This window comes from Chelonoidis abingdonii, chromosome 8 (genome assembly GCF_003597395.2).
Source record: "Chelonoidis abingdonii isolate Lonesome George chromosome 8, CheloAbing_2.0, whole genome shotgun sequence".
NCBI classification, from domain to species: domain Eukaryota; kingdom Metazoa; phylum Chordata; order Testudines; family Testudinidae; genus Chelonoidis; species Chelonoidis abingdonii.
In genome coordinates this window covers 65539382-65554384 of record NC_133776.1, presented here as the reverse complement: position 1 = coordinate 65554384, position 15003 = coordinate 65539382, and the positions used below count along the sequence as shown (strand labels likewise).

The 15003-nt window shown below is 47.6% G+C and overlaps 1 protein-coding gene across 1 annotated transcript in view; it reads left to right on the top strand.

Moving 5' to 3' along the window:
- The first annotated feature begins 388 nt into the window (after positions 1-388).
- LOC116820008 (gamma-aminobutyric acid receptor subunit beta-4) overlaps positions 389-15003 on the top strand; it is an 89289-nt gene continuing 74674 nt past the window's right edge. The window contains exons 1-2 of the mRNA XM_032772183.2: positions 389-563; positions 4894-4982. Of these exons, the coding sequence (XP_032628074.1) occupies positions 484-563; positions 4894-4982 (169 nt within the window). The 5' untranslated portion in view covers positions 389-483. The remainder of the gene's footprint in view (positions 564-4893; positions 4983-15003) is intronic.

The following is a 15003-nucleotide window of genomic DNA, read 5'->3' as shown; positions in this document are numbered from 1 at the left end:
CACTTTCTCCTCCTCCTCTTCTCTGAAGGTGGATAACAGGAGCCATGCAACATCTGCAGAACTGGATGGCAAAATAGCAGGGGGAAAATAATCAAAGTGGAGAGTTCAGGGGAGATCGGGTTCTTTTTTCTTTTTTTACCTGTGAGATTTGATTCCACATTTTGCTGAGTCCATTTTGGGGACACTTCATTTTTCTCTCTTGGGATTTTCTCCATTGCCAGAGGATGTCTCTTGTTGAGAGGATGCTGAAAGGAAGAAGAGGCGAATTCTTTGACTGGCACTGAAGGGAGGGGGAATATATATTTTCCCCCATTTTTTTTCACTGTCTTGTGCTTTTTTTTTAAATAAAGGAAATTATTTGTTGTCTTCTTTCCTTCTGTCATTCTTCTTGTTTTTTTTTTCTTTTCTTTTTTTTTGGAGGGGGATTTCAGAAGATCTTCCCCTTCCCTCCAAACATTTTTTTCCTCCATCGTGTTTGTGGAAATGTGGAGATTTCAGGGAGACAGATTGAGTGCATTTGTCTCTGCTTTAGCAGCGCTTTGTTTCGCCTGCTGTGCGCAAAGGTAAGGATTTGATTTCCAGGGTGCAGGGACAGATGGGGGTGGGGGTTGAAGGAGTGGGTTGGGTTTCTTTGGTGGTAGTGGTGATGGGGGTCTTTCCCCCTAAATTGCTTTCCTGATGCCTGATGTTTCTTATTTCCTCGTCAATTGCATTTTAGGGGGAGGAGGGTGCTCATGCATGGGATCTAGAGCAAGCTCTCTGCAGACGGAGCTCACCTCGCAGCTCGTTTGCATCAGAGGCTCCTACTGTAAGCGAAACTGACGCGAATTGGGGGGAATTGACAAAATGAAGCCTTGTGCTGGGAACATGGTGTCCAGCGAGCGGAGATGGAACTTAACACAAGCACCAGTCTGTATGTGTAAGTGATACATGCAAAAACTAACATACACCCTGACATAGCCGTGCCTGTGTCTGTACACACAGAGTGCACATGCAACCACACTCACAAACGTCCATGCATGTGTGCCTTCACACAGCTATACAGTGTGCATTACAGATGCAATGCATCCATCCATCATGCATACAGATTTATTCATTGCATGCATACATGTAAATATAACCATATTTATGTCCAATGCATACACACACATCTATGCATGTATGCATCCATATATGCTCACACGTGTATATTCATGCGGTATATCATACTACATATACAGTGGACAGTATACTAGATGTGCAATGCAATGCATGTGTCCATAGATGCCTACTTAGTAATGTATTGCATACATACATGCAGAGATATGACTATATATATATGGACACAAGAGATCCAAGCATTCACACATGTACACACATCCATAGTGGACAATGTATGTGGAGTTCATCTATGCATGTATGCATAAGTATGTGTCCACTGAACACACACATACAATGTATACACACTCATTTTCAGTTCACACGTATGTGCATTTACACAGAATGCACTCATCAGTGCATTAATAGACAGGGTAGTTATGTATTAGATATATACTCACACATCCTTGCATATATAATAATGCATTACATTAAAACATCTACAGATCCAGGCACAAATATACATCTCTGTATATACCGAGATCTATGTTCCCTATTTACACAAAGACAGATGCATACACATATGTACATGTGCAGATCCATGCCCACACACACATCCCTTCCCTCCTACTGCTTAATGCATGAAACATACACTGTACACTGAAAAATATACACACTCATGCAAACGCACATGCGCATGTGGATCCTGCCCACTCATATATGCCCATGCACGTGTTTGTTTACACCTGCATATGCATGGATTCAGGTTCACATACTGTATACACATACCCATCACACACACAAAGCTAAATTCATACACATAATGTACACACACATCTGTGCTCATCAAGCATCTTGCATGCACATACAGGATCCATACATTTGGGTGTGTACCTACATGTACAGTGCACATGCACACCTGCTCAGCGTCAGGTGTACAGTATCCAAAGATACAATTCACACATTGAATGTCTATGTATCCTACATGGATACAGACCCATGTTCATAAAGATTTTACTCTTAGCTACAGCCACACACACAAATCCTGTACAATTACACAGATTGTTTGTTCAGAGGAAGATGGATGGCCTTACAGTACAGGCACAGGATTGAGAGGCAGGAGACCTTGGCCCTATTTTTTATTTCCTAGGATACAAGTAACTCCCATTGACTTCAGTGGGAGATACTTGTAGTTTGTGGGAAAGAATGGGACATCAGGGTTCTAGTCCCAATTCTGCCACAGACTTTCTGTCTGATTTTTGGGTATATTGCGTACTTGGTTCCTGCCTTAGTTTCCCTGTCTGTAAAATGGAGGTAATGATATTTTCTGACCTCATGGCTTATTGTGGGACTAAATAAATGTTTGTAAATTCCATTGAGGAAAGCATCCTATAAGCCTGAAGCATTTTGATTATTATATTCATATATGAAAACCCATGCACCTAGTTGCACATACGCACAGACGTACAGATAAATATGCATGTATCCAGAGTGTGCACATATACATACTTACAGATTCCCAAAATACATATACACATACATGCACAAATACATGCATAGTCACACATAAATCTACATGTGCATGTGATACATACTTACCTATGCAAATGTCCTTAACCTATGTATGCACAGACTAGTGTATGAGAATGTACATTGTCTGCATTTTCCTGTACACTTGTATAAAGATATACCTAAACAAATGGGGCACATGTATAGGAAACCCAGCTCATATACACACGGCCATCAGCATATTCACTGAACAGTTTATCCATGTGCCTAGATTGTGCTCAGATAAATATGTTGGTTTATGTTCACACATACACATTCTGATTGAAGGTGTATGCACTGAAAATCCAGGCACACACATAGGCTCATGCATCCAGATCAATAACACATGCACACACTGGTCAATTTACCCATGTTCCTAGACCCACACTCATGCGCTAATATCCATACACCTGTACCCACAGATTCATGCATCTATACATATATATTTTATACATGCACATGTATCTGTGCAGCCAGATTTACAGCATACATAGATCTATATTTTTACCCAGATTCAGCCATCCGTATGCTGATCCATGCACTCAGATCGAGTTGCATGAGGATCCAGGTCCATACACACACCTGTGTATACAGATCTCTGCACACGTCACACACACTGACTTGAGCACTCATGCATGTAGATCCATGTTCACATATAGTAAATCCATAAGCATAAATCACAGCCAGATGTACGCACCTAGGGCATGCGGACATTTCAACACAACCCCCCAGCTCCAGGGAGACACCAAGGTTGGCTGGAGGCATAGTATTGTGTTGCAGCTTTACATCTTAGACGGATCTGCTGTGGAAGGACAGATGGCCTGAAAGATGTCTTTTTCATGGGATTTGGAGTTTAACCTAGGATTGCAAAGAATGTTGTTTGATGAAGGCATGTGCACCCAAGCTCTATGGAAAACAAGGCTTATTCCTTGGACAGAGCTGGGACTATGGTTGGGTTTGGGGGTCACTCAAGTGGAAACAATATGCACTTACATATATTATAGAGCTTCATTCTTGTAGCTTCTTCCTTTCTTCCTAATATTCCACCAGCACTTTCCTTGCCTCTAGGACTATATATAGCAGGAGATCCCTCTCGTTCATATAGCTGGAAAGAATTGGAACTCCAGTAGCAATGGAGGCTACCGAACTTCCAGATGGAAAACACAGGGCTTGGTAGGGAAAATATCATTATCTAGGCATACCGAGCCACAGATGGACTCTTCCTCTCTCTCTCTAGGTCTGTGTTGCTAAGAAGATATTAGAAGCTGCTGTGTAATATTTATTCTCAGAGGCCAAAGATCATAGATCTATGGTGTGTGTGTAGGAGGGAGAGATCTTCGGTGTGTGGCTAACACGAGAGAATGCCTGGTTGCATTGAGTGCAAAAAGGAGATTGTATAGATGAATGTGTTTGGGCAGGGGGTGAATAGCATGTGGAGTTAAGTGTGTATTAGGTGTGAAGTCTGGGTTGTATATAGTGTGTGTGAGAGACAGAAAGTGGCTATTGTGTTGGAGATGAAGTGTATGTGCAGGGTGAGAGGGAGGCAGCGCATGGAGGTGTGTAACAGAGAGGGAAAATTTGTGTATACTTTGTGTGTTTGACAGAGATACAGTGTGTGTGTGTGACTAGAGTGTGGAAGCTCTGTATGAGTGTATGGTAGAGGATGCAGATTTGTGTACAGTGTGTGAGAGTGAGTGTGTATACAGTATGAGAGAACACGGGTGTGTGAGTGAGAAGGAAGTTGAAAGGCTGTGAAGTGTGACAAAGATGGAGGCTGTGAGTGTATAGTGTAGTGTGGGTGTATGTGACAGGGACAGTAAGTGGGGAAGAGTGTGTGTGCGCAGTGGTAATAAGAGAATGAGTATCTACAGTGCCCATTTAATAGCCCCTGTGTGCCACCTCCTCCAGGGACTGGTTCACAGGCTTTTTAAACTGCGTGGATGTCCCAAAAGTATGGGATTCCCAGCAGCCTCCAGCTGGGCTTGTATTTGATAGGGCCTGGGCAGTGTGAAAGAGTGCGAGGATAGCTTTGTGTGTGCAAGACAGTGAGTGCGTGTGTGTGTGTGAGAGAGGAGGGCTACGAGTGTGAGAGAGACAGGGTGGGGGTGTTTGTGAGAGGAAAAGCTCGTCTGTGAGGCGGGGAGCGTGTGCGCGTCTGGGTTCAGCCTGCAAGCCAGGGAATGCGTCTGCCCTTTGCTTAGGCCCTTCACATGCCTCTCCTGTGTGGGGACGATGACAAGGCCGTCTTCTTCTTCTTCTCTGTTTCAGCCAATCCACTGGGAATATTTCTGTGGTGAAAGAGATTGTGGACAAATTGCTGAAGGGGTATGATGTCCGTCTCAGACCCGACTTCGGAGGTATGGTGATCCACGTTCTCTCTCGCGCTAGGGTAGTTTGCGATTGGAGGAAATGGAGCAGAGGCACTAGAGGCCAACTGCTCCATATGTTGGTGCTACCTGTTCAACTGCTAGCAACATGTACAACCTGTGAGATTTTCCCTTCTCTATGATCCCTCTCTCTCTTCCTTTGCTGTTTCTCTGTCCTCCCCCCCACATCCTACACTCTCTCTCCTTGTGCTTCCTTCTCCCTCTGTCCCTCAGTTTTCTTTCTCTGTCATTCTCTCTATAAATCCTTCCTTGTGCTCTCCCTGGCCTTCTTCCCATTTCCTTTCTTTGTCACATCTCTGCTCCCCCTACCCCTGTCCTCTCCTCTGCAGTATGTGTGTCCTGGCATTTGGCATTCTGGGATCGTTCGCTGGCTGCTGACCCCTGTAACAGGCTGTCCGGCAGTTGGATAAACTGTGTTGCTCTGGGTTTAACCTCACTCATGGGCTGCCAAAAGCTTAAGAAAACCCCCAGCAACCCTACAGTCTGTATCTCATCCACTCTGTCATTTCTGTAGAGATTTCACTGTGACATTGGCTTACTGGATATCTCCCTCTTCCCCCTCCGCCACATGGTACAATGCTATAGCTAGCTTCCCCCTGCATACAGAGAGTTTTGCAATATTGTCCCTGAGTTGGTCAGATCGTCCGCTGGCCAGGCTGATGTTTTGTCTGTCAGGATACCAGCTGATGAGGTGGTACGGGAAGTACCAGAAAGTTAATGTGGTCTCTCTGGAATGCTCCGTTCCTCCTGCTACTGATGCAGAATGAAATATTCCTTCCAGAGATGGTGATCTCACTGCCATTTTGTAGGGGACATTTCTGTCTGCTGATTCCCACGGGCAAGGCTTTCCAGCCCCCCAGGCATTAAAGAAGAGGAAGAGAGAAAGGGGGCTTCTTTTCTTTTTTGGGTGGATGGGGAAATAATTACAAGGCCGTGAAGCCCCATCAGTGTATTTATTGGCGCCCACTTAATAGTAGGAACTAGACTATGATGTGAGTGTCAAGGCACTTTCGCTTGGACTTACTTTGATTTGGTTATTTTTAGCCTTAGTTGGGTGGTGATTTCCCTTTCCCTGTAGGTAGGAATTTATCTCATAAGTTCTGGGAGTTGCAGAGGACTGAGTGGCCCTTCTGGAGACAACTGCTGAAAAGCAGATTCATGTTCTTGGTTTCAAGGGGAAAATGTGCCAATGATGGTGTGGGACAGAGGTCTCCCATTACAGGCCTGATCCAAAGCCCACTGAAGTCAATGGGAAGATTCCCACTGGGTTCCAGGAGCTTTGAATCAGTGTTTAAGCATCCCAGTTTCTCTCTGCTCCATAAACTAGCTAATATCTCTCTATTTATCAATCATCTCAGACTTCCCTCCACCTCACACACTGTCTTTCCACCTCACTCTCATGCTTGTCTCCTATCGCTGCTGGTGGAATGGGATTTTCAGAAGGGCAGGAGCAGTATAATCAGCTGCTGAAATGCAGACTTTAAGGAGGACTTGAGGTGGGGAGAGACTCTCCCATTTAAAATGACTCCTCCATGGTGCAAAGTGGTACATCCTGGAATTCACTTCAATGGACACAGCTTCGGGAGGGTAGCAGCGCTCAGCAAGTGAGCAGGAGGTAATGGAACCTCTTTGAATCTGGAATACAGGAGGGCTTGATGAAAGTTTTATCAGGGAAACACAAAGCATTCCCTATTAGCTGGCTGGCCCCAGTCAAAGAAGTTGGTGCAATCACATTTTATATGTGGAGAACTTCAGAGATGCCATAAAAATGGCAAGAAAACCATCTAGTTAACCTTTGGGATTATTAGGATACAGTAAAACACAATAGGTGATCCAGCTCTGTGCAGGGGCAACATGAACGGATGGAGGGTGAGGGCAGTGGTGATTGTGGAGGATTGGCTATCATGTCTCCCCATGGAACATGGCTCAGGGGTCCAAAGCGGGCAGGGAGTCATGCATGATCTGTTGAAAGACAGATCTGGTGCTTTGTCTCACTTGAGTGGCCATCCAGCAGAGCAACCCTATGATGCACACTGTCCCTCTTTAGCTGACTTGAAAGAATAGCTTCTTCCACATGGTGCCATTGCCACGCCTGGATTGAAAGGGGGTGTTCAGCCTCTCTGGATGGTTCGGTCCTCTGCCTCTGTTCCTGCACAGCCTGAAATAAGAGAATTGCTGGTAGCGGTGGGAATTGGACTGAGCCCCAGGACTTCGTAAGGGTCCCGCAACAGTCAGGAGATGGTGACACATCTCAGTCATCATTAACCTAGTGAGCTGGAGGTGAAAGTCTCCATGTACCAGCACCAGTCCCCACAGTTATCTGGGTCCCCGAGACATTGGACCAAATCTGTCCCTGAGGCAATTCTACTGAGGCCAGTGCTGTCACACCAGGGGATGAATATGGCTCACTGTGTTTTCTACCTCATTCGTATCCCTGCCATGGAGGGGTTGAGGTTTCCACCCTATCCCATAAATAGTAGATGAAGCTGGAAAATTACACTTTGGGTAAGACCCAGGAAGCTGTCTGGGAGCAAGCCTACCTTCTCCCAGGGATGTGTAGAAGCCAGGAAAGTACCTCAGAACTCAGTTCCACAAGCAACCAGAGGGGTTAGGCTGGCTTCCAGCAGGGACCTATGGGCATCTGTGCTTGCTTTGACTCCACGCCGCACCCTCATGCCAAAGATCAGGGAGGCAACCTCGCAACCATTGAGCTAGGTGCCTAAATACCTTAGAGGATGCGGGCCTAAGTACAGTTTCTCCTGACAACCAGGACTCCCCTTGCAGGTCTCATGCACAGAACTGCTGTGGCTGGCCAAGCCACACTCTAGAGTTGTCGATGACACCAGTTTGTCATCCCTGTGGTATTATCTGTTAGTGCATGTCCACCCCCACTATGCTCCCACACACCATTGCCGTACCTTGATCTGGCAATAGGGAGCTGCCAGAGCACCCCTCAGACTTTCCAAAGAGTCATGGTGCTTTTCTCTGGCCCAGTAGCATCCTGCCCTCCCCTTATTACAGTCCAGTTCTCCCAGCTCCTGCTCTCTCTCTTTCTCATACGCACAATTTTATCCCACTTTCCATTGCATGGTACTCCAGACAGATCTCTGTATCCCCATCCATCCCAGGGATGATAGAGCCACTACTGTTCACACCCTCCGCCCTCTCACCAGCCCCAAGTTACGACCCAAATTCCTCTCCCTCCCATACACACTTGCCTGCTCCCTCTCACTACAAGGCCAAATTCCCCCTCCCTCACACACACACACACATTCTCTCTCTCTCTCTCCCCTTGCTTCCTGTATCCCATGTTTTATCATCTCTGCATCCCTTCCACACTGCTCTATTGATGTAAGGTATATGGGTGGCCAGAGAGTTAGAAACAAGCCAATCAGTGATAGTTCCCCTCTGCCCCCGCCCCCTAAGAGAAAACACTTTCCAAAGGGAATCTCTCCGGGGACCCTGACTTCACTGAAAAGACCCCCCCACCATCTTTCCTAAGGCACAGGCCCTCCCCATCCCAGTATCCCTGTGTACTACCCAGGACACTGTGCCTCGACAGATCTGAATGCCGCTCACTGCTCCCCTGCTGTCTGAGATAGAAAGAGAACTCCAACTAATGCCAAAAGGAGGACAGGCCTGCTGGGGATTGCAGTTCACTTTTTAATTTCGAGATGCCTCGTTAGCTCTAGGCCAACCTGAGCGGCTGAGAAGCGTCAGCCACTCACTCCCCCCTTTGAAGCCCATTAGACCGTTGAGCAGGTTGGCTTTCAGGGGTGGTGCTGTGGCAGAGGGAGTGACGTGTTCATCAGTTCAGCTGAACCATGAATGGGGTGGAGAGGGGCTTCTGGCAAATCTTGGTCCACCTTCCCCAGACAGACAGACAGACTTACACCATGCTGTCCAGAAGTTGCTAGCTGGGGAGATGGAGCTTGGGTCATGGGGGAGCATGGAGGGTGACTCGTGGACTCTCAGTGGCATCACATCTTAGGAGCTCAGGTGCTAAATCTCACTAGCTTGAGTGACAGATTCATTGAGTTGTATGGTCGCTGCCTAGTTCTTAGCTGGCACCTGGCTTCTTCTGGGAGTGGGTAGCTGCTCAGGGGTGATCTGGGATAGCAAAGGGGCATTGAGTACAGGGAAGGGCCTTGTGGGAACAGCTGGGATAGCTCGGGATGTCCAAGATGCCTTGACAGCACTAGGATATGACCTATGACTGGAATAGCAGGACGCTGTTGCACAGCAGCCTGATAGGCCTTGTCATAACTGTGGGGGGTCCCCATACTGGAATAGAAGGAGGTGCTACAGAGGAGGACTAAAATAGATTGACAGAGACGTCAGTCTGTGGGGAGGGGAGATCTCAGTACTGAAATAGCCAGAACAGGCTAGGAGAAAGGCAGGAGTAGGGTGTTTTGGCTGAGCTGAGGGAGGAGGGCAGGTTCCCAGCACTGGACCATCAGGCAAAGCGTGCATCAGGAGTTCAGTTGCCAGTTGTGTGGGATCCAGTAAGCTACCTCTGGGGCACACTGATAGAGTGGTGCACAGGCCTTGTTTCTTAGAAGAGAAGGTGTGACAGGGGAAGGAAGGGCAGGAAGCTTTCACAGCAGCATCCTGCACAGTGCCTGGCGCTAGTCAGTGCTCTTAGCCTCTCACTTTTGGAAGCATTAGCTCCAAAGCAAAAGAAAGCAAATTAAGAAGGTATTGCCCCAGGTCAGAGAAGGAGATGCAGGAAATGGTGCGAGGAGCCCTGTTAAACACAGTGACTCAGCTGCTCTCAGTTGGTGCATCGATACCCAAAACTTCACAAGAGTTTCAAGGAGATGGTTCTGCTTCCAGAGAACAGAGGAAGTGGGAGGAAGATCTTCTCCATGTCCTCCTTCCACCCACAAAGTCAGGGGCTCATGGGTTTTCCATGCCAGGGAATTTGCGTACCATGTTTGGAAATCTCAGGTGAAGAGGGAATGATTGGGGGTCCTTAAGGAACAAATACAAATCCCTACACTGCAAAGCATGAAGGTCCAGCAGACTCTCCTGCTCTGATCTCTCTTCACACTTCCTTAGGGAGAATTAGTTTCAGTTTATGGGGTCCTGGTTTTCAAAGACATCAGAATGCCACAGTCTGTGCTCCCTTTCCCATGCCCCTTGTTATAAATGCAAACTTCCCTCCAGCACACACTTACACACACCTATCCTCACCCCTCTCATCAAAGATCCACGTTCCCCTCCTTCAGATACACACACCTGTCCTCACCACTCTCATCACAGATCCCTGTTCCTGCCCCGACACACGCACCTATCCGCTCCCCTCTCATGACTGATCCCAGCTCCTTTCCCTCAGATACATACAGCTGTCCTCACCTCCCTCATTCACACTGTCCCCAGCCTTCTCATCAAAGATCCCTGCTTCCCTCCCTATGATCCCTCCCCCCCATCACAGATCCCTGTTCCCGGTCCCTCAGATACACATACCTGTCCCGTCCCCCCTCACCACTGATCCCAGCTCCCCTCCCTCAGATGCACACACTTGTCCTCAACCCTCTCATAACAGATAGAAGCTCCCGTCCCTCCCTCCCTCACGCACACCTGTCCCCACCACTCTCATCAAAGATTCTGGTTCCCCTCCCTGAGATACACACACCTGTCCCCTCCCATGTCATCACAGATCCCAGGTCCCCCCCCACACACTTGTTTTCTCCCCTCGCAACACAGATCCCTGTTCCCCCTCCCTCAGATACACACACCTGTCTTCCCCTTCTCATCACAGATCCCCACTCCCCTTACACGATATACCTGTTTTCAACCCTCTTATTACAGATCCCGATCCCCCCTCCCTCACACACATACACACCTGTCCCATCCCCTTTCATTATTGTTTTCCATTCGCCACCCTCTTATACACAGAACTGTCCTTGCCCCGCTCATCACAGATCCCTGTTCCGCTTCCTCAGATACCCAAATCTGTCCTCACCCATCTTGTCACAGATCACCGGCTCGCCTCCATCAGATACACACATTTGTCATCACCCCTCTCATCACAGATCCCTGTTCCCTCCCGCCCCCCTGACACACACACTTGTCCTCACCCCTCTCATCACAGATCCCTGTTCCCTCCCGCCCCCCTGACACACACACTTGTCCTCACCCCTCTCATCACAGATCCCTGTTCCCTCCCTCCCCCCTGACACACACACTTGTCCTCACCACTCTCATCACAGATCCCTTGCTCCCCTCCCTCAGATACACACACCTGTCCTCACCCTTCTCATCACATATCCCCATTACCCCTCCCTCAGATACATAGTCCTGTCCCCTTCCCTTTCATCACAGATTCCCGCTCTCCCCCCACCCAGACACACACACCTTTACCCCCTCTCATCACAGATCCCCTTTCCTCTCCCTCAGATACACAAACCTGTCCTCTTTGCTCTCATCCCAGATCCCCTCTCACCTTCCTTACACAGACACGTCTGTCCTCATCCCTCTCATCACAGATCTCCATTCCCCCTCCCTCAGTCACCTGTTCCATCCCCTTTCATTATTTCCCGTTCCCCACCCTCATATACACACATTTGTCCTCACTCTTCTCATCACAGATTCCCGCTCTCCTTCCTCACACAGATACACCTGTTTTCAACTCTCTCATCACAGATCCCATTGCCCCTCCCTCAGATACACACACCTGCCCCTTTTCCTCTCATCACAGATCCTCGCTCCCCTCCCTCAGATACACAGCCCTGTTCTCACCCCCCTCATCACAGATCCCTACTCCCATCCCTCAGCTACATACACCTGTCCTCACCCCTCTCATCAGAGATCCCCATTCCCCCTCCTTCATATACACACACACGTCCTCACCCCTCTCATCACAGGTTCCCCCTCCCATCCCTCACATACACACACCTGTCCCCTCTCCTTTTATAATTGTTCCCCTCCCTCAGATACCCAAACCTGTCCTCACCCCTCTAGTCACAGATCTGAGTCTCCTCCTTCAGATACACACACTGGTCCCCTTTCCTCTCATCAAAGATCCCCACTCCCTTCCCTCGGATGTGCACACCTGTCCTTGCCCCTATTATCACATATCCTCATTCCTCTTCCTCACACAGACACTACTGTTTTCAACCCTCTCATCATAGATCCTGTTACCCCTCCCTCAGATACGCACACCAGTTCCCTTTCCTCTTATTACAGACCCCTGCTGCCTTTGCTCAGATGCACACAGCTGTCCTCGCCCCTCTCATCACAGATCCCCGTTCCCCTTTCTCTCACACAAACCTGTCCTCACCCCTCTCATCACAGATCTCTGCTCCCCTTCCTCACACGGACACAGCTCTTTTCAACCTTCTCATCACAGATCTTAATGCCACTCCCTTAGATACACACACCTGTCCCCTTTCCTCTCATCACAGATCCCTGCTGCCTTCCCTCAGATACACACACATGTCCTTACCCTCCCATCACAGATCCCCATTCCGCTCCCTCAGATACCCACACCTGTCCTCACCCCACTCATCACAGATTCCTGCTTCCCTCCCTCAGATATGTGCACCTGTCCTCACCCCACTCATCACAGATCCCTGCTCCTGTCCCTCAGATAAACACCTGTCCTCACCTCTCTCATCACAGATCCCCATTCTCCCCACACACACCTGTCCCCTCCCCTTTCATCTTTGATCCCCGTTCCCCTCCGTCAGATACCCAAACTTGTCCTCACCCCTCTAGTCACAGATCCAAAGTCTCCTCCTTCTGATACACACACCTGTCTTTGCCCCTCTCATCACAGATCCCCATTCCAGTCCTCACACAGACACACCTATTTTCAACCCTCTCATCACAGATCCTGTTGCTCCTCCCTCAGATACACACAACTGTCCCCTTTCCTCTTATCACAGATACATACTCCCTTAGCTCAGATGCAAACATCTGTCCTTGCCCCTCCTTTCACAGATGGGGAGGGATAGCTCAATGGTTTGAGCATTGGCCTGATAAACCTGGTGTTGTGAGTTCAGTCATTGAGGGGGTCATTGAGGGATCTGGGGCAAAAACAGTGCTTGGTCCTGATAGTGAAGACAGGGGTATGGACTTGATGACCTTTCAGGGTCCCTTCGAGCTCTATGAGATAGATCCTCCCTCAGATATACACAAACCTGTCTTTACCTCTCTTCTCATAGATTCACATACCTGTCTCCACTTCTCTGATCCAGGTTCCCTGTACAAACACACACACCTGTCCTCCCCGTCTCACTGCAATCCCAAATTCCTTTCCCCTCCTACATTTGTCCTCACCTACTACCAGTACAGACCCAAATTCCTCTCCCTCACTTGCATACTTCCCTATTCTTCCAAACTCCCCTCTGTGTCACACACACCTGCTCATACTTTCTCCTCAGGTGATGAGCAGTAAGGATGGAGTTCAACAGAATTCCATCCTCAGCCATTCCCTTTAGAAACTGTGCAACATCAACACCTGCAATTGCAAATAGTAAAAATAAATGATTGCTGATGCATAAAGTGTTGCAGCGAAACATCGTCAGTAGTTCAGGGCTCCTGAAGTGACTGTGCTGGAAGGCTGAGCCACCATGTTGGCTGAAGGGAATGCATCAGGAGCAAGGAGGGAGGGAGACAGCAGATCTAGCCCTCACTGCCCAGCGTTTGACTGCTGGAAAATGTTTCGCTGTATTCGTGTTGTAGCGTAAGGAGTTAGGCACATTGTTATACATTAATGCCAAAGTACCTGAGGCTGCTCCCTTTGTCCATCCTGGGATAATGCTTGGGGCTTATTCAGCATGGTGTCGGTTTCCATGGATTCAGTCCCCTTAGAAGGTAAATGTTGTTATCTCCATTTCACAGGAAGAGCACTGAAAGGTTAAAGGAATTTTCGGTGGCTTGCCCAAAGTCTTACACCTAGGCAGAGCCCTGCTCTCCTGCCTTCCAGCCTGGCTCTTGGGGAATGGTGTTTTTAGGTCACACATGTATGCTATTACACCCGCGCTGATTGTAGCGAGGCCTGTGTTGGGGTCTCACATGCCAAGCCACGTGGGGAACATGGTGAGTGGTGTGAAAGGAAAACCCTGGCAATTGAGGAAGTTGGACTGATGATTCAATAGGTGGGACTTCCCTACTATGTAGCTATGGGACATGTGAGAGGTGCCATCTTCTGGATTAGACATAAAACTGAGGTCCTGGATGCTTGTAGTCATCAGTTAGCCGAATACAGCAGTAGAAAAGAATGTTTGTTTTCTGGCTCTGGCCAAATTCTATTTTGAGTAATTGTATTCCACCTCCCTAAACTCGCCTGATCCTTTCCTCTTCACTTCCTGTCTCAAACAGTTGGGTACCATGACTTTATTCTGTTCTACTGCTACTTCATTCCAACCCTTGATGGCTGCATTTCAGAGGTGGTTTTATTAATTCTTGTTTATCTGTGCTGTAGTTTATAAAGTGCCTTGGGAACCTTTTAGATAGATGGCCGTCTGTAAATGGGTAAAACATTATTATAATTACTATTATTAGTATCACCTGACTCATAAATTTGAAACATAAGCCTTTGTCTATACTGAATATATAGTTCCATTTTTAACATAGCATTTCTTCCATGACTTTTTCCTTTTCTTTCCTGTTCACAAGCTGTTTATGAACAATTTGCAATTTAATAACATTTATTCATTACTGAAGGTTTTTGGCTGAATGATTCTTGGTCTGTAGATTGGTCATAAGCAGTTTGTTGTGATTATTCATTATGCAAAATATGAGCTGTTTTGAGTGGCCTCATAGGTCACATGGTGTTGTTCTGTTCCCTGATTGGGTGAGTGACATTCTTCGATTCAGATTTCTGGTTTGAATGCTCCTAATTATGAATTTTAAATTCACTTTCCATGAATATTCTCTAATATCTGCTTAAAAATCACTGTTTCCATGCACATACCTGCCAGCAAGCTCACCTACCAGACTATTCTCAGAAAGCTAATGCAGGTGTGCAAAAAAACCCAAA